This window comes from Trachurus trachurus, assembly GCF_905171665.1.
Source record: "Trachurus trachurus genome assembly, chromosome: 21".
In the NCBI taxonomy this organism is placed as follows: Eukaryota; Metazoa; Chordata; class Actinopteri; order Carangiformes; family Carangidae; genus Trachurus; species Trachurus trachurus.
The window spans coordinates 17,207,727-17,224,772 of NC_139899.1; the positions used below are offsets into that span (position 1 = coordinate 17,207,727).

General features: G+C 41.4%; 2 protein-coding genes across 7 annotated transcripts in view; both read right to left on the bottom strand.

Annotated features, from left to right (window-relative positions):
* Nucleotides 1-14,212, bottom strand: part of LOC311004509 (dedicator of cytokinesis protein 9) — a gene marked incomplete at its 3' end in the record, with an annotated part of 82,021 nt that extends 67,809 nt beyond the window's left edge. For all 6 annotated transcript variants that reach the window (XM_083996591.1, XM_083996597.1, XM_083996593.1 and 3 more), the window contains exon 1: nt 13,788-14,212. In XM_083996591.1, the coding sequence (XP_083852717.1) occupies nt 13,788-13,904 (117 nt within the window). In that variant the 5' untranslated portion in view covers nt 13,905-14,212. The remainder of the gene's footprint in view (nt 1-13,787) is intronic.
* A 2,090-nt stretch (nt 14,213-16,302) lies between these two features.
* Nucleotides 16,303-17,046, bottom strand: part of LOC311004510 (FERM, ARHGEF and pleckstrin domain-containing protein 1) — a 50,707-nt gene continuing 49,963 nt past the window's right edge. Inside the window, exons 26-27 of the mRNA XM_083996600.1 lie at nt 16,511-16,662; nt 16,303-16,402 (exon numbers count right to left, since the gene is read on the bottom strand). Of these exons, the coding sequence (XP_083852726.1) occupies nt 16,321-16,402; nt 16,511-16,662 (234 nt within the window). The 3' untranslated portion in view covers nt 16,303-16,320. The remainder of the gene's footprint in view (nt 16,403-16,510; nt 16,663-17,046) is intronic.

The following is a 17,046-nucleotide window of genomic DNA, read 5'->3' on the forward strand; positions in this document are numbered from 1 at the left end:
AGGTTTTAATCAAAATAAATAAGGATTGAGATGTGCTTTTCTTGTATTAACATACAGTAAGAGTATTTAGTTTGTAGTCTGAGATTTTCCCTCATAGAAACATTAGCCACAGAGCTAAGCATTCAATTTTAAGAAAAAACAGAACCAGAATACCCAGCGACCTTTGCAAGACCCCAGAGATCTTTTAACAACATTTATCACTATTCTGAAAGATATTTCCAGACTCCTCTAAAAGTGGAAATAGATTTCATCTGTTGCAGGACAAAAAAACCTTTATATATCTTTTTTTTGAACCCCTTGTTATAATATTGTCGTATTATTTAATAACTAAATAAAACAAAGTGGAAAGTAATATTAATTTTCCAATATAACAGAAAAACAACCTTTGTACAGTATGCTTCCTGTGCTGCAACAGTCTGCCTGTACATCAGTCCTAGGACTCAATGATGAACTTTTGGGTCAAAGGTCAAGGTTGCCCTCACAAAACACAATTTTGGCCTTGTGAGTGTAATATTTCTGTAACTCTGTAACACCTTGAGGGAATTTATGCAGATTTAGGAAAATGTTCTCTTGGACTTGAGGACAAAGGTCAAGATCATGATGACCTCACAAAACCTGCTTTTGACCAAATTTTACCCTAACCCTAACACCTCAGGGGAATTCCTTCAAATTTTCCACTCTTACTCAAAAAACTGATTAGACTTTGGTGGTCAAAGGTCAAGGTCATGGTGACCTAATAGATAAAAACTTTTACCATCTTTGTTTGGATGAGGAAGCAGAGTTGTGAGTTACCAAGTGGCTTTTTTTCTTTTAAGATGAGCAGTGGAGGAAATACTTTTCCTTTTGGTTAGAGGTTTTATCATATAGAAACATTTGAAAATTTGTGAAATTGTGAAAATTTTTGTGAAACTTCTTGGATTTTCTAAAAATAGCCATGTATTTATGTATATTTGACGCTGGAGACATGAGTTGACTTTGCAAGAAACCCAAAAGCCTTTTAACAACAAAGTCCTCATCAGTCATTAACAGGCAGATGATACATTAAGTACAGCTTCTTAATGAACAGCTAATCATTAATCCAGGTGCATTGCTTTCATTTATACTTATATCTATCAGACAGCTTTAACAAAAAAACAAAACAATTCTTGTCCGACAGATGGTGCGTATGTACTCAAATACGCCACAATGAAAGCCAGTTAGACTGAGCAGATTAAAGAGCAGCGACCTCACTTTCAAACACACCATCAGTCACCACACAGGAGCATGATACTGTGCGTCTGACTGCTGACTACAAAGTGTGTAATAAGTGACAGGTCAGGTGAGCGCAGCAAGGAGGGATGGTATAAGTTATTGTTTTCCAATACAGGGCATTCTGGGAGGTAAACACTGGGGTGAAGTGAGAGGAGAGGATTAATCTGTATAGCCTTTATCCTGCAGATCAGTTTGAGATGGACTTTAATGTGAAAGTGGAACCAAAGACAAACAAGATAAGGACAAAAAACTAGAGCATCTAAAGCACGATAAAGCAGAAAACACAGGCAAATAGAAAGTAAAAGTTAAAAGCTGTAACTAAAACAAATAACAGAGTATATTTTCTGGGTTGGTAACGACTTGTAGAAGCCATGTGTTGTAGGCGGTGGGGATAATTGGTTAGTGGTGGGGGGTGGTGGTTTGGAAACCTTTAAGGATCAGCTAATCTCAGTTGGCTCTTTGTTTGTAATCAGTGGAAATCCTCTTTAGCCTGCTTCAATGAGTGCTGCTGACAATCAAGGGAAACAGAAGATGGAAGAGGAGGTGAACGCATGTCCGTGCACCTGCACCACTTAAGTGGCAGCGTGGATTTATCTGTAATACTGTACCACACAGCTCCCAGGGGGACGCCACAAACAGCTGTTAGAAGAAGCTGTCACACATGGTGGTTACAACATGGTGGGCCAGGAGCCTGTTTGCATTGTGCTGATGCAGAGTTACAGATAACTTTTTCTATATCTTTGTGTATTTAAGGTTTTTATTGTTTGTTTTATACTTATAATTCATTGTAAGGTGTCCTTGAGTGCTAGAAAGGTGCATACATACTGAATTATCATAATTAAAATCAGTCATTTGTAACTGTGTCTATGTGTCTCTCAATTATCTTCCAGACACAATATATTAACATTATAGTAGAAAATGACATACACAAAATAAAATGTATCCATCTTTCACCCTTGACTTGATACTGACACACAAACGTCAACTTAAATCATGATGTTCAAACTACTATGATGCATATCTGTGCCAATATGTAGTTTATGAACCTTATGTTGCATGTGTGCAGTAAATCAGGGGAATGTAACTGTGAACAATACAGATTTGTACAAAACTTACACTGTATTTTGAGCACAAATTCATCCATGGAAATAAAAAAAAAAGGTCTGCCATGAGATTGTTTTTGATCCAGGAGTGGCACACCGCCTTCTTCCTGTTGTAGCTACATTGGCTGGTGCTGCCTGAACCAACCAAGCCGTGCCTCAACATCCCCCCCTCCCTCTCTCTCAGAGGTCCCCACCCTTCCTGACAGAGGAAACACATGTTGTGGGATACATCCCTGTTTTAGAACAGCTTGACTGGGACAGTCAATATTGAACTGCAAACTGTGTCTCATGGCCCGTCTGTGTCTTGAAGCCACTTTTGGCAACAGCCAAGCCCCCCCCCCCCCAAGTCTCTCATGTAGGAACACACACGGAGCAGCAGAACTCTCTCATGACAAAAAAAGAGTCTTATTATTTGCTGCTGATCCCGTCTCTGTTGTTGGCAGTTTGCGAGATTTAACCTGCCTCATGGATCAGGCTAATGCCTCAAAGAGCAGAGTGGCTGCTATAGCAACTAAAATGGATTTGACATTTTTGTTAGTTTTAAGTGAGTCACTTGAGAGAAAAAAAAAAAGAAATGGGAAAAATGATTGATAGCTGCACACTTGAACCAAATGCAATCCATCGATCCGAGTCCACAAGAGTACCTACTGTCAACATTTTTGAAAACAAGATTGAAAGAATTTCAAACAACCAAAATGTTCTCATATATTACGATGCATTGAAGTTATAACAGCTAATCAGATGTTTGTGGTACACTCAGCACACACTGCTCTGTGAGTGGGGGATGGTGTGTTGATGTCCTTAAAAGACTGTGTGGAGGCACTAATAGGAGATTAAGTCAAGTCAGGGATACTGAGCTGTTTATCTGCACAGCGGTGTGCATGGGGAAGAACAGGGATGCGATCCTGCATTGCTTCAAACCCTCACCACCGCACAGGGCGCTTCATACGACATTGCACGTGGTTGAGTGTCAACAGTGCTGTGTGGGTGCTGCATCACTGTGTTTACCTCCATCACAAACAAGTGTGACTAGAAGGAGGACCTTCAGGCACACAGCCATGTTGCTGCTCCTCCATAAACATCATAGAGCTAACTTTATTTATCCATGCAGGGGAAAGAACACAGCAGCAGCATAGTGCACACTCAGTGCAATCCTGCCTCCTCATGCTAAGTCCCTGCAAAACAAACAGGGAGCGAACAACAACAAAGCGTCAAGGAAAGCTCTGTCTCTACTGTATGCACAGGCTTAGACAGAAAAACCAAACACTGATTACCAGGGTCACATGATTTCCTACCGCATAAGACTTTCATTTATGTCTTCAGGCTATTGTCTAATGTTCTTCCGTCTCATTTTTCTGAATGTCAACTAATATAACAGCAGCCCAAGGAATTTGTTTTATTTTTATTTTTATTTTTTATAAATACAGGCCCCAAATCTCAGTGAATTTGTCACTTTAAACAGAGCTCATTTGTTTACTGTGGGCTGAGAGTGCACAATGGGCTTGTTTTTGCTTCCAAAGAAAATAAAAAAAGGAGCTCAGTGTTTTATGTAAATGTTTCTTGAATGGGCAACCCCAGCAATTCATCAAAATTCACTTCACACTGGATAATTCGTCTAAGCTTTGTACTGTAAGTGTTTAAAATGTTTACTGTGACAAAAGCTGATTCATTTACTCAAGTGCTGTAGCTAGTTTAATTTTGAGATACAGTACTTGCACTTTTCTTGAGTAATTCAATTTAATCCGACATCATACTTCCTCTACTCAAATATTGAATTACTGCATTTATCTGATCCTGGAGTTATTTGCAACTTTTCATGTTAAGATTTTATGTTGATACAAATGGCATATCACAAATCTATAAAATATAGAATTTATTGATAAAATAAATAGAGTATAAGCCACTCTTATTGCCCCCTGACCAAAAAAAAAGTAAGTGTAGTTTCATATAATGTATGAGTGGTTAGCAATTCCAGCAAACAACCCCACATATTTTTTTGTGATGCTATAAAAAGAGACCCTTGGTTTGGGAACTGGACAACCTATAAAGGAGATAAAGCAGCTCTACTTTAACCTGCTACAACAGTAAAATGCTGCTTACACATTAGCCCCCAGTGAGGTAATAACAGCCCTGAATCAACATCTGTGTTAAAACAGAGTGCTGGCATGGTGGCCTGTTGTCTCATGCTGGCATGGTACTGTATCTAAAAATCGCACACATTATGCGGGCGTTATAGGGTTCAGTGTAAACAAGCAGAGGGGTTTTCCTCACAGCAATATAAAAGAATCTCAAATGATTGATGCATCAGCACTGCATTATCAAACTATTGATTAATATAATTATTATTATTTTGCAAAATAAGGACTTTGCTGATCATATTATGGTTTTAGCTAATTTGGATATTGAATCTATGACTTTTCTTTGATGTACTGTATTGGCACTTTTACTAAAGTGAAGGATCTGTTAACCTCTTCCACCACTACTCAGTTTAATGAATCACTTAGATCTGCCATTTCACCTGCCAAGCTTAGAGAAAGAAATCCAACAGGTGAGATGCAAACTCCTCAGATTGAGTCCTTGCTTGGTCCCACCCCCCGTAGGTTGCTTCTCTCCCCACCCCCCTCCCTCTTCTGTCTACTGTGTGTCAGAGTGAAGAATGCCAGCTATGCAGCCGGCCTGGTGAAAAATCATTACAGACTATCCCCTCTGGCTGTGGCAGGTCCCATCCACACTCCAGCAAAGCCACAAGAAAGAGCGCTGAAAGCTGTAAAGATTTTAAACTCTGTTTAATGAAGCTAACAGCATGCATTGTGGGAAAGAGAGGAAACATCACAGGGAAGGCATCACATTAATTTCACATTAAGGTGCTGCTGACTTTTATCTATGTACAAATATTTCTCTGCTCCGGTGCCCTGGGTGGATTCAACACTGTGCCCTGAACTTTGAGGGAAATCCCGCAGGAACGATAACAATATCAATAGTAGCTTTCACTTTCATCTCTGCAGTCTGATAGCAGTAAGACTGAAGCGCAAAGCAGGAATGTTAAGTACTTCCCCACAGCAGCCCTTCGTCTTCAACACAGAGGAAATAAATTGTTAATAGTCATTCCTATTCCAGGGAAAAGCACACCCGGTATTTGCCTCTCCTTTACCTCACATCACACTTAAATCACCAACATTAAAATACGCCAGTTTTCATGCTATTTACAGATTCTCCACAGAGGTTTTAACACTAAATCTCAATGGGAAGCAAGCTTTTGTATCGGCTAATTGTATGCTAATCCACCCCTCTGAGTTACACCACATCTGACAGCAGCTGATCCCGGTGTGATCTGCAGGAAGAGAGTGAATGGGAGGTCAGTGACTGCAGCGAAGCGAATTCAGAGGGGCCAGAGGGGGAGATACTGTGTTCAAAAGCAGATTACCCTACTGAGAATGAGCGGTTAGCCTGACACTAAACCCAGGTAGTTGAATCAGTCACACAGAGGAGTGACTGAGAGAGAGCACATAAAAAACAAAGAAAGCCACAAGAGGCGCATATTTTCTCACTGGTTATATTCGCTAACTGATGTGCTTGATGACTGTGTAGCTGTTATAAAGTTGTTGATTTCTTTATTCCTTTTATTTCTTTTGTGGGATTTGGTCATAAACTGAGGTATTTAACAAATAGAAGATTTGACCTCATAGCTTATTTCTACAGCAAAAGTTGAAGGATTTATCCATTTAAAAGCAATTTAGGCGGTCCAAAAGTTTTTAGGACATTTCACTTAAAATCAAAAATATGAATGTTTTTCTGACGTCAAAGGAAAAGGCAGAGGATTACTGGCGTCATCAGGATTTATTCTCTGGGAACTTGTGTCTGCACAAAATGTCCAAACCATCTAAGAGTTGTTGAAATATTTCAGTCTGGACCAAACTGATGACAGAGCCACGCCATTAGCACGGCTAAAATAACACCCGAATAATACCTTATGTTTATCAAGGCTATCAAAGCTCAAAGGGTTCAAAACACAGGAGTGTAGCGTACAGTACATCAAAGAATCAGGTCGACTCCACACTCATCAAGTAAAAGAGTGAACCTCCACTCAGAGGAGAGGGCAAATCCTATAATTGGCAGTGAATCAAAAACGGAGGAAAAGCCAGCCGTCGGGCGGAAAAAATAATGACAAGGTTACAATAGCCTACAGCGTACCCTCCAATCTTTTCTGTCATGGTAACAGTCGTATTCCCACAATTACAAGTTGATGGCCAGTTGCAGTGAAGGATAGGATACTTTTATAGACAAATTAAGGAGGCTAGCAGTAGCAGAGTGTACACCTCACAAAAACACACACACAGGGACTTAAAAGGCAATGTGCTCGTCATTAGTCTGCTCTTTCTAGACATTTCTCAATCAGCCAACATGGATGCGTTACTCAGACTCCAGTCAAGAGAGCTTAATCCGATGAGCTTAATCTGTGGGTTGGTGCATGTACGTGCAGAGCAGCGAGTGATTTAGGCTTGACCAGCTTCACCTCATGGTTAATACTCTGGCTGGCCTTTTGCTAAACTAATGAATCAGTGGCGGCAGGCGGAGCAGTAGCCACCTACACTTGATATATTTCTCTCATTCACTTGCTCTGGTGTGGGCTGGGCCATGTAAAGACCTGTTTGTAATGGTGGCATTCATGTGACTGGCTGCAAAGCTTGAGGCTAATGGAAACTCAAGCCAGCCATCCCTACCAACTCTGCTATAGGGAAGGCTATAAAAACCTGACTGGAACTGTAGTTCTACTTTTGGTATTGCATGTAGCCTACTGGACAAATTGAAATTTTGACGATAATGATGACATCAGATGTGATGAATCACCAAATCATCATTCTGAAGAGACCATGGATATGTACAACAAAGCCAAATTTCAAGTGGAAACATTCAATAGTTGTTGAGATATTTCAGTCTGGACCAATAACTGACATCGTCATCTGTATAAAAACTGGAGCACACAAAGACAAGGACTCTTTTCCAGCCTGATATGACATCCTGCATTAACATACCCAATATATTTTGTAATCCTTTGTATAATATGTAAACTGTGCGGTGTCCATTCTACTGCAGATCCTTATTGGATCAGAGATGATGATGCCAGAGCTGTTATCCGTTTACAGACGAAAGCAAACTAGATTAACCACATAATAATCAGAGGAAAAAGAGGCCAAAGGGGGTTGTGAGTCTGTAAGTCTTGCACAGCTGCACTTAGGTGTGTGCCCTGCTGACTCAAAAATAGAAACCTTAATGGCCTAGCGGATGGAAGCGAAGCAATACCCGACTTGATTGCTAAGCATTTGATAGTAATGTGCCGCAATCATGGCTCCATAGCAGGATGTATGCCTCAGCAGTGAGCTATGAAAGGAAGTTTGATTCAGAATGAATCTTCTGTACATGTTTCAACTTAGCCTTAACATGTTAAAAGCATTGCTGGGAGGCTTCTGTCATAGAAACCACCCAGCTGCTCTGCTCTTTAACACCAATCTCCATTTGGACGGATGGGACAGCGCCAAAACTAAACAAACTGTCAGAGGCATAGAGAACGTTTTCCAGCCTTCATCAAAACAAACTTCACCTCAGCAACAAGCCATGACTGGACACAGTCTTGTCAGTTTTGTCCTGTGTCTCTGGGTATTTTATGCTGCATCTGGGACAATAAAGAGAAACAATGGGATAGAAACACCTTTATCATTGTCTTATGTGTTACGGACACTGGAGGGAGGTCAAGTCCAAATGGATTTGGGAAATGTCGTGTATGCAGCGCTGCCATGCACTTGCACTGGACATGGCTCATCAACGGGCTTCTTCTGTTATGGTAACCTCCTCTTCCGTGTTCCAAAACAGGCCGACTCCATCAGGCAGAGCTCTAAAAGACAGAGTGGGCGGCTTAACAGCAAGCTCTGCCCAACACTTCTGTTCAACCCAAATACAGCCACAGGAAACCTGCTCTATCTAGGAAAAGACCGGCCTCTGCTCTCCCACAACAAGATGAAGGACAGGAAGTCATGGGTACTTCCTGTTCAGGCAGGATGGAAAGATTTTGGAGCTCTTAACTCACGGTGGCAGTGAGCTTACAGATGTGCAACAACTCCCGACACTCATCTATACTGCTACCGAAAGCATAGCTGCCGCGTCTGTGTAATGGAAATGCCAATATAAAAAGAAGACTGTTATGCAACAACCATGAGATCAGTACATACACATGGATCTTAGCGTGCAGCCACTGAATGAAAAAAAAATCAATCACTTAACATTGTACACAGATTTTTCGTGGGAAAAAAAGCAGTTAAATATTTCCTCATTCGCCACATCCGGCCAAGAAATTGTTAAATGGTCTCCTGATGTGACCACAAACCAATTATCTGGATTCAGTCTTGGCTCAATGTTCATATTTAGCACTTATTTTGACATGTGGTTAAAAAATATATGCTGGCACAATGATGTGTTTGTTAAAAAAAAAAAAAAAGGTAAAAGAGAAAAGAGAAAAAAAACAGCAGTTGGGATAGTTGCCCCAAAGAGATAATCCATCTTATTTAATCAGTTTTCATTTGCACTGGAACAAAATCTGTCTGTCTGGCCCACTGGATCATTTGAGTTGGCTTGGCTATTGCAGTATTTATGTGCACTGACCAGGGTCGGTCAGGGGTGGATACAGGAAATTTTCAGTTTTTGACAGAGTGCTCCACGTTATCCTGACGTGCTCAGCTGAGGAATTCTCTCAGACTTCCCACTCTAACTGAAACAACCCTGAGTGGCAAATCTGGTTTAGATTATAAACACAAGTGCCAAGAGTCATGCCCAAAACCCAAGCAGACAAATTTTATAGTGAGTTTGATGGGTGTGTTTATTTCTCACTTTTCTTGAAGCCCTCGCTCTCCACACAGGCCATGTGTCACTGCTTATGTCTGGGTCTTCAAGAGTTGAAATATTTCCACTTCAGTTACTGTAAACTGTAAACATTTAGTCACAATAGTGGAAGATTACTAAACTCTCTTACAGCTGACAGGTGTCTCGTCTCTCGCCAAATTAGCACATAGCACAATAACATGTAATCTGCATATACCGTGCCAGGACTTCTCCCTTCTCCTGAAATTGGGTGTTGCTCAACATTAGGGATGCACATGATGATTATATCCTTTGGAAAATGTTACATTAAAAAGTGTAAAGTCTTTAATTGTATGAGCATGAGACTGCTAAATTTACCACTTGCAAATAGGTCATGGTTAAGTCACGCCTCTTTTCTACGAATACTTATTGGGTTTATGGATGTATATATTAGATATGACATGACTGAAGAGTAAGTCACAATAAATCTAAAAATATATGCATCATGATTGTGCATACAGTTATGAGTCAAGTATGACTATGATTTCTTGGACGCACTTTAGCTGCTGCTGCGACAGTTGATTTTGTTGATAAGCAGCCAAACCACAATAAATAACATCCTGTTGTTTTTAGAACACCTGCATGCACCTGTCCTGTACACAAGTCAGTCTCCCCGCCCCTCCCTTTGAAAAGCTGTGAAACTTGTCATAGATATAAACTGTCCTAACAATGAGCCAAATTATAATTACAGTACAACCATTACATTTATTGGCAACATGCATCGACAAGTAAAAGTAAGTAGGTACATTTTTATACCAAGTGGTACCACAGTTTTTGGCTCACCTACACTAATCCACAGCATAAGAGAGAGAGAGTCTTTCTTTTAATGGGCGCACTGGTTACTAGAGCAGCCTCATGTATTATTGACCCATTCGGAGAACTCATCTGCTCTCCCATCTCTACCCCCCTGGGTTTGTTCTCTTGGAGTAGCATTTACCATCACAGCAACAAAAGCAGTTTATGGACCCTTTCAGTGAGATAGCAACAGGCCTTGTAGTGAGACAGACAAATAGAGGAATACAGAGGGAGGTCAAGCAGCTTAGGCCTCACACAACACTGGCAGCCCTGTAATCTCCTGACCCACTCCATCCTGCAGCGTATGAGACATTCAGCTCAGCACACAAGACACAGCAGACTGGTTGTTTTACTGTCTTACCAGTACACATTGACTTGACTAATCTTTGTTCTATGAGGTGAATCTTGAAAACTACCCAACACATTTTTTTTTGCTGACTGGCATGACTCCCACATTCAACTTCACTGCATGAGAGGACATGACTTACTGTAATCTCTGAAAACGATCAAAGCAGGAACATGTTCTGTCAAAACTCGTTGTTGACAAAAGTCCCAGCCGTGCTTACAATGAAAATACACAAAGACAAAGCACACACCCACCTGAGATAATCCTGGGATTCCCACATCTTGGGAAAAATTACAAACCCTTTTTTCTTAAAAAAAAAAAAAGCAAAGAAAAGAAAAGAAAAGAAAAGAAAGCAGAAATAAAAAGCACACATATGCAGGTGTGGCTTATTAGATCAAGATGGCTAATGAAGGAAGCCGGCCCCATTTGTGCTGCTGACCTCAAAAAACGTTAACACTGTGTCTTCCATGCGGAGCAGCAGGAGCTCATTACAGGCAATGTTTGACTTGAGCAAACACAAACGTAAAACACAGCCCGTCACGTGGCACAGAAAGAGTCGCACAGGTAAAGAGCGGGAAAATGGATTAGAAGCCGAGTGATGAAGTGAGTGACAAATGACCTCTGCTTGTTGATGTAGGAGCTAAAGTTAATTGGCTGCAAACACAAGACAGGAAATGCTGTACATCTGCCAAACAGATTAAGAAGCATCTAAATTGTCCATCGGCCATTTTCACAAACACAAAAAGACCCCCAAGAGGCCCAGACAATCTTGTCAAAGCAATTTAGTGAGCAAATGGGACTTTTCCCACAAACTTTAATGCTTCACAACAAGGCTGAGCAGTGCCATGTGTTTACTCTTGTTGATTGTCATCCGTGTTGCTAACGCTTTAACGCAAACCACTTTCCCTCCCAGCCGCACAGTGAGTCAGCTGTCTATGTGCTGTCCATGGGCGGTTAATGGCATCATTCCTACATAAAACAATAACATCCATCTGGTGTGCGGCTCTCTCAGGGTCAGGCACGTACTGTAGCAGCAACACCCAGGATCTGAGTGTGTCACCGTTATGTGGCAGGCGGTTAGAGGACTATTGATTACAATTACACAACTGCCCCCCCAGGCTGCCTCATACACTGCTGTATAAACTAACTAAACATTTCCAACTGCTATTGATTTGTCATATACCCATCAGCTGATATATTAATGATAGTTACATATTGAGTTTGAACAGCTAAAAAAAAGGCTCACAACAAAACACTTCACACAGCTGGAACTCCATGTAGAGTAAAGGTGGTGAGGCAGCGTCATCAACAGCCCAACAAATTCAAAGCTGATGACAGCCATCATGCAGCCAATAGTGTCCTCAGCATGCCTGGAGTATGGAGAAACAGAGGGATGGCTCAGCTCTCTCTGCTCTCCACTCCAACAATAAACAAAGAGGCTCTGGCCAGTGTGAGGCCTTCCTGAAAATGCATAGATGGCCTGGAGAGGAAGAAAAGCAGCACAGTGCACTTGACTTCGAAACACGACGGAGAAACTTCTGCACGACCAGTGGACACGTACGTACTCTAATATACTTAGTCATCTTAATTTATGTAATGTTTTTGAGTGCTTTAAAAGAAAGAACCATTTGTGCTTTAAGTTGAGACAACGTTATCGTAGGATGAGCGATGGTGGCTACAATCTTTCCTTTATGTCCCTGAAACAGTTCCCACTATTCCTGCTGTGGTATGTACATGTTTTATGGAGGAATTAATTATAAGCTGCGCGGACAGCGGTCTTGTGTGCAGACACATTCTTGTCCCACTGAGAAGCTACAGCAAACACTTGAACTCAACAACACGGCCATACGGTCGTCTCTGCGGCTCACATATCCAGGGGCAGGGCCAGATGGTTGGCCAAGGGTGGCATGGGTCCAGAGGACAAGAACCAATCCATGATGAGAAGGGTTAACATTTCCTTTTGGAAAGTTAATGAGATGACATGATAAGCTCAGTGGTCACGCAGAGGAACAAAGAAATTAAGAAAGCTACACAGAAAATGACCACAGAGAGACAGAAAACGACCACAAAGATGCAGAGACTGACTACAAAGATTAAACACAGCCACAAAGATATGAAAAACAATCACAAAGTCAGGTTGGCTTGCTCCTATGTAGGTGTGATGGGAGGCTGTCGAGGGGCCCATGACCTCACAAGCTGTCAATGACTGTAGGCAATCTGCAGCTAGAATTAAAGCTATTTACTACTATTATTTCATTTCAGTCCTCTGACTTCTCTCTGAAGTTTGTGCCAACAAGTTAACCAGCCAATGAACTGGTACAATCATGTTGACACGGACACAAAAAAGGGCCCAGACAAAGTATCTACAAGTTAGCTCAGTCCTCTAAAAGCATGTTGATTTCTCAACATGCATACTTATCCCCCTCCCTCAGGCGTCTCTGGCAGTGCACCAGAGTGAGAATGAATAAATAATACGAAGGTGTGGTTGGATGTCTGGGATCCTGACTCAGGATTCCATTTCCCTGACAGAGAGCCTGGATGGTGTCCGTTTCAGTTACCTAGCAACTTCTTCCTGGAAAACTGAAACAATCAAGACGGAGGACCACAACACCAAACACAGACTTGCGCACAACAAAAGGGCTCAACTACTTTTTTTTTACCCCCTCTCTGAACTGTGGAAAACTGATACTGAGGAGGTGTAGCCTACTGCAGGTCCTCGGTGCCCAGATGTTGTGAGGTGGGGGTCAAATTCGGCATTGCAATTCAGTATGTCACTCTCACTGGACACTTCACTGTGTCTGCAGCATGAAACTGAAGCCACGTGCTTTCCCTTGTGAAGAGGTATCATGTCACCTTTGACACCGATGCCTTCACTGACACCAGGGACAAAACACCTTAACCACGCACTGATTCCTCACAGCCTCTACAGGAAATGAGACACTGAATGAAAGTCAAGGTTTGGAAGAACTTTGTGGTGTTTTATCAAAACTTAATAAGTTAATTAGGTGTCCTGTGTGATCTACAGAACAAATTATGTTGTAGAAGCTTTTAGGCCACTGTACATTTGCAAACCCCCCAAAAAACCCAACTAAAATATGACAAAACAAGCTGTCACACACTTATTCACTCCAAATCAATGTCTCTCACTCACTGCCACACACAACAGCTCAGGGTCCCTCACTCATATACAGTAGTTTTCACTCTTTAAGCCCACATGTGCTCCCACCCAGCTGATCTAGAGTCAGCTGTTCCTTTGCCTTGAAAAGCAAGTCATTTCCACTCAGACGTTACCACTGATCATAGAGGCGTTAATGGGGAAGAAGAAGAAGAGGAGGAGAAGGAGGAAGATGAGGAGGGAGGAGGAGGAGGAGGTGTGTACTTACAACCAGCACGGACGTCCTCACCACCTCTGAGACACTTTGCCTGAGTTCGGCGGCGGTCCCGGGTTTACCCAGCCCGCGCGTAAATTTCCTGGTCTCCGGATGCGCGAGAGTAGACATCTTTACGCACCTTTCGCATCCAATCCAAGTTTAAAATCAACCCGCTTTAAAGCAGATTCATCACCAGGTTTTTTCTTCTTCTTCTTCTTTTTTCTTGTATCCCCTGTCTCTCCGATCACACACTCAGTGCGCACCGCAAGTCTGAAAAAGCTGGGTCATGTTGCGGTGAGGCTGTCGGTTCACTCCCACCTCTCGGTCTCATACTTGTCGCTTTAAGAAAAAAAAGAGAAAGAAGTCAACGTGCGCCGCGTTACTCTGCCTTCCTCCTTACGATGTCTTGTTGTCATAATAGAGTATCCTCTTCAGAAGTGTCTCATTGGCCGTGCAGCGTCAGTCAGGAGGTGTATAATCTGGTTGTCTCCTCGCCGCACTCCGCCCCTTACCGGTTTAAAGGCCTGCCCACTCCAGGCTGCGTGTGTGCGTGTGTGTGTGTGTGTGTGTGTGTGTGTGTGTGTGTGTGTGTGTGTGTGTGTTGCTGGACTTTGGACAGAGAGCAATGCATACAAATAAATAAATAAATACCAAAAAATCCAAACTCTCATATGTTTAAGGTGTCGTCAGAGTCCTCCTGTTTGTCTCTGACATTTGAATAAACTGCTTTTTAACTCACTCTATGGAAGAAAATAGTGATAGCAAAACTAAACTTAAGTGCTGTAGATTATGACTTGATGGAAAAATGTCTTAATTAGATTTGAAATGTTTGCATGATAATGATATGAGATCTTGTGAGGACAAGAAGTGAAGATGGTGCATCATTCCAAAAATAATTGGAGCTCATTAGTTTAGATGTGGTGACAGAAACACACTAGTTTAATTGTTTAATATTTTTCATTCTTGTTTTCTGGGGTGAATATGACTTTCAAACTAATATGAGGCTAAGAAACAAATACAGGGATACACAGGCACTATTGGTTGTTGATGATTCATCACTCTAATCAGATTCTGGGATGAGCACCAGCATATCTGTTGAAATACTGCTGCTGTGTTATATTGAGGTTTAGATAAATAAAAAGTTATCATTTATAATCCAGTCACTGTGCAGCTCAAAACAAGGCTCTGAAACGGCCTTATATAGCTTGTATTTCTATAGACCACTGGACTGTAAAGGATATTTTAGAATGAGGCTGAACCAAACTTGTGTGGACCAATGATGCCCTCTGTAGGTGAAGTCTGTGAACACACTGTGGAGCTGCCTTTCCTCTTTCCTGCCTTTTGAGCTGCAACAAAACACAGGTAACGCAACTCGTCGTCTTAATAAGATTCTTTTTATTGCTTTCATTTCCAAAGAGCTCTCTGTTGTCTGGAAAAACACTGCAATTCTAAGCAGAACTGAGGTTTCTCCATCTCATTTACTTCACTGCAAAAACCCTGTGTCAAATGCATATTTCCTTTCATTTAGAACCCATAAAAAGATCTGTATACAGGAGGCAGCCTAGATCAGTGAGGGTGACAGCGCTTAGAACTGAAAGTCTCTATTTTGTTTCACACATATTTCTTAAAGCTTTCAATTACACTCATTTCCATAATACAAACGATTATGAATGTCTCACATTTTGTCGTACAGCTGAAGGGGTACTTCAGGTTAATTAAAATAAAAAAAACAAAACAAAGGAAAACAGTCTGAGATGTATTTCCTACAACAAACATCAGCAAATAGAATAATTACTTTACTTGAAATGGCATTAGTGGTGATGGCAGCTACCCTTGGCCACATTGTGATCAATCCTAAGGTTAAGTCAATAATACAACAAAATAATTTCATATTTTTTTTATCACCTTCTTTTTTTTAACAAGAACACGTTGTGCTGGGCCAGGGGTGAACACAGCATTGACCTTCAAAATGTAGCCTATTTTCATGATTTAAAATTTCACGGTATACAGTACAGGAGACACTCCTGATCCCCAATGTAACAAAATAGCATTAAAAAGTCCAGGACATTGATATAAACCAGTTTGGCACTGAAGTTGCAGGACATTTTCAAAGCAGCTGTTTTTTTCAATAAAGTGAACAAGTAGACAAAAAAGTTATGACAATGCAATGATTGAGTTTAACCATCTAAGAAAGAATGCTAGATATCTATATCAACATGTTACTGCTGTAAAAACAACCAATGAGAAAATGTAAAATCAGAAATATAGGAAGTGGTTCAGACCATTAGAAAACAGTATAAAATGACATCCTTAAAAAGAGGTTTCAGAGTTGAGAGTAAAAATGCCAAAAAATGCAGTCTCTGATGCAGTCTAAACCAGCGGACATGTCACCATTAAAGCATTAAAAAGCACCAAATGTGCATGGACACATGTACAAATGTCCCAGATATGTGTAGAAAAGAAAAGCCAAGAGTCCAAGAGGTGGGGGGGGGGCAGGAAGGGGCTGATGCCACCTGAAGGAGACGGCGTGTGAAAACAAGTCAACTCAGTGAGGCTGGGTCTCTTTGCTGTTTAGCACACGGGTGCGACTGGAGGGGACTGTAGCACTGCGGATGACCTCCATCCACCTGTGGGCAAACAGAGACACTTCAATCAGTCCTCTGACATACAGAACGCCACAACACAGCAGCAACAACATTTAGTAAATATGGGTGCAAATGATAAAGCCTCTGTACCTCTCAAAAGAATATTCACTCTCTGTTCTGAAATAATAGATGTGGGACTTGAAATGCAGTTTGAAGACGTAGTCCTTGTGGATGTTTTCGGACTCTGAGGGGATGGTGACTGAGTAACCCAGCAGAGGAAGGCTGGCCAGTGGATAATCATCCTATGGAGAAACACACAGAGTAAAGACACTGAACTGAACTGAAAATAAATGCATTTGTGAGGATTTGAGAAACAAACCAAATTTAAGTCCAGGTGAAGGTTTGTGCCAAATCTGAAGTTATGCTGAAGTGGTGTTGTGGAGATATCAAATCCACAAGGCCAAAATCGTGTTAAATGAGATAATCCCAAACCTTAACCTTTGATTTGATCACCAAAATCTAATCAGTCCATCCTTGGGTCCAACTGAATGTTTGTGCCAAATTTGTAGAAGTTCTGTCACAGCGTCACCGAAATACCGTGTCCACAAGAATGGGACAGACAAAGACAACCCAGGACAACCTAGAAACAATATGACCCTGGCTCTGGATGTCACAGAAGCATAAAA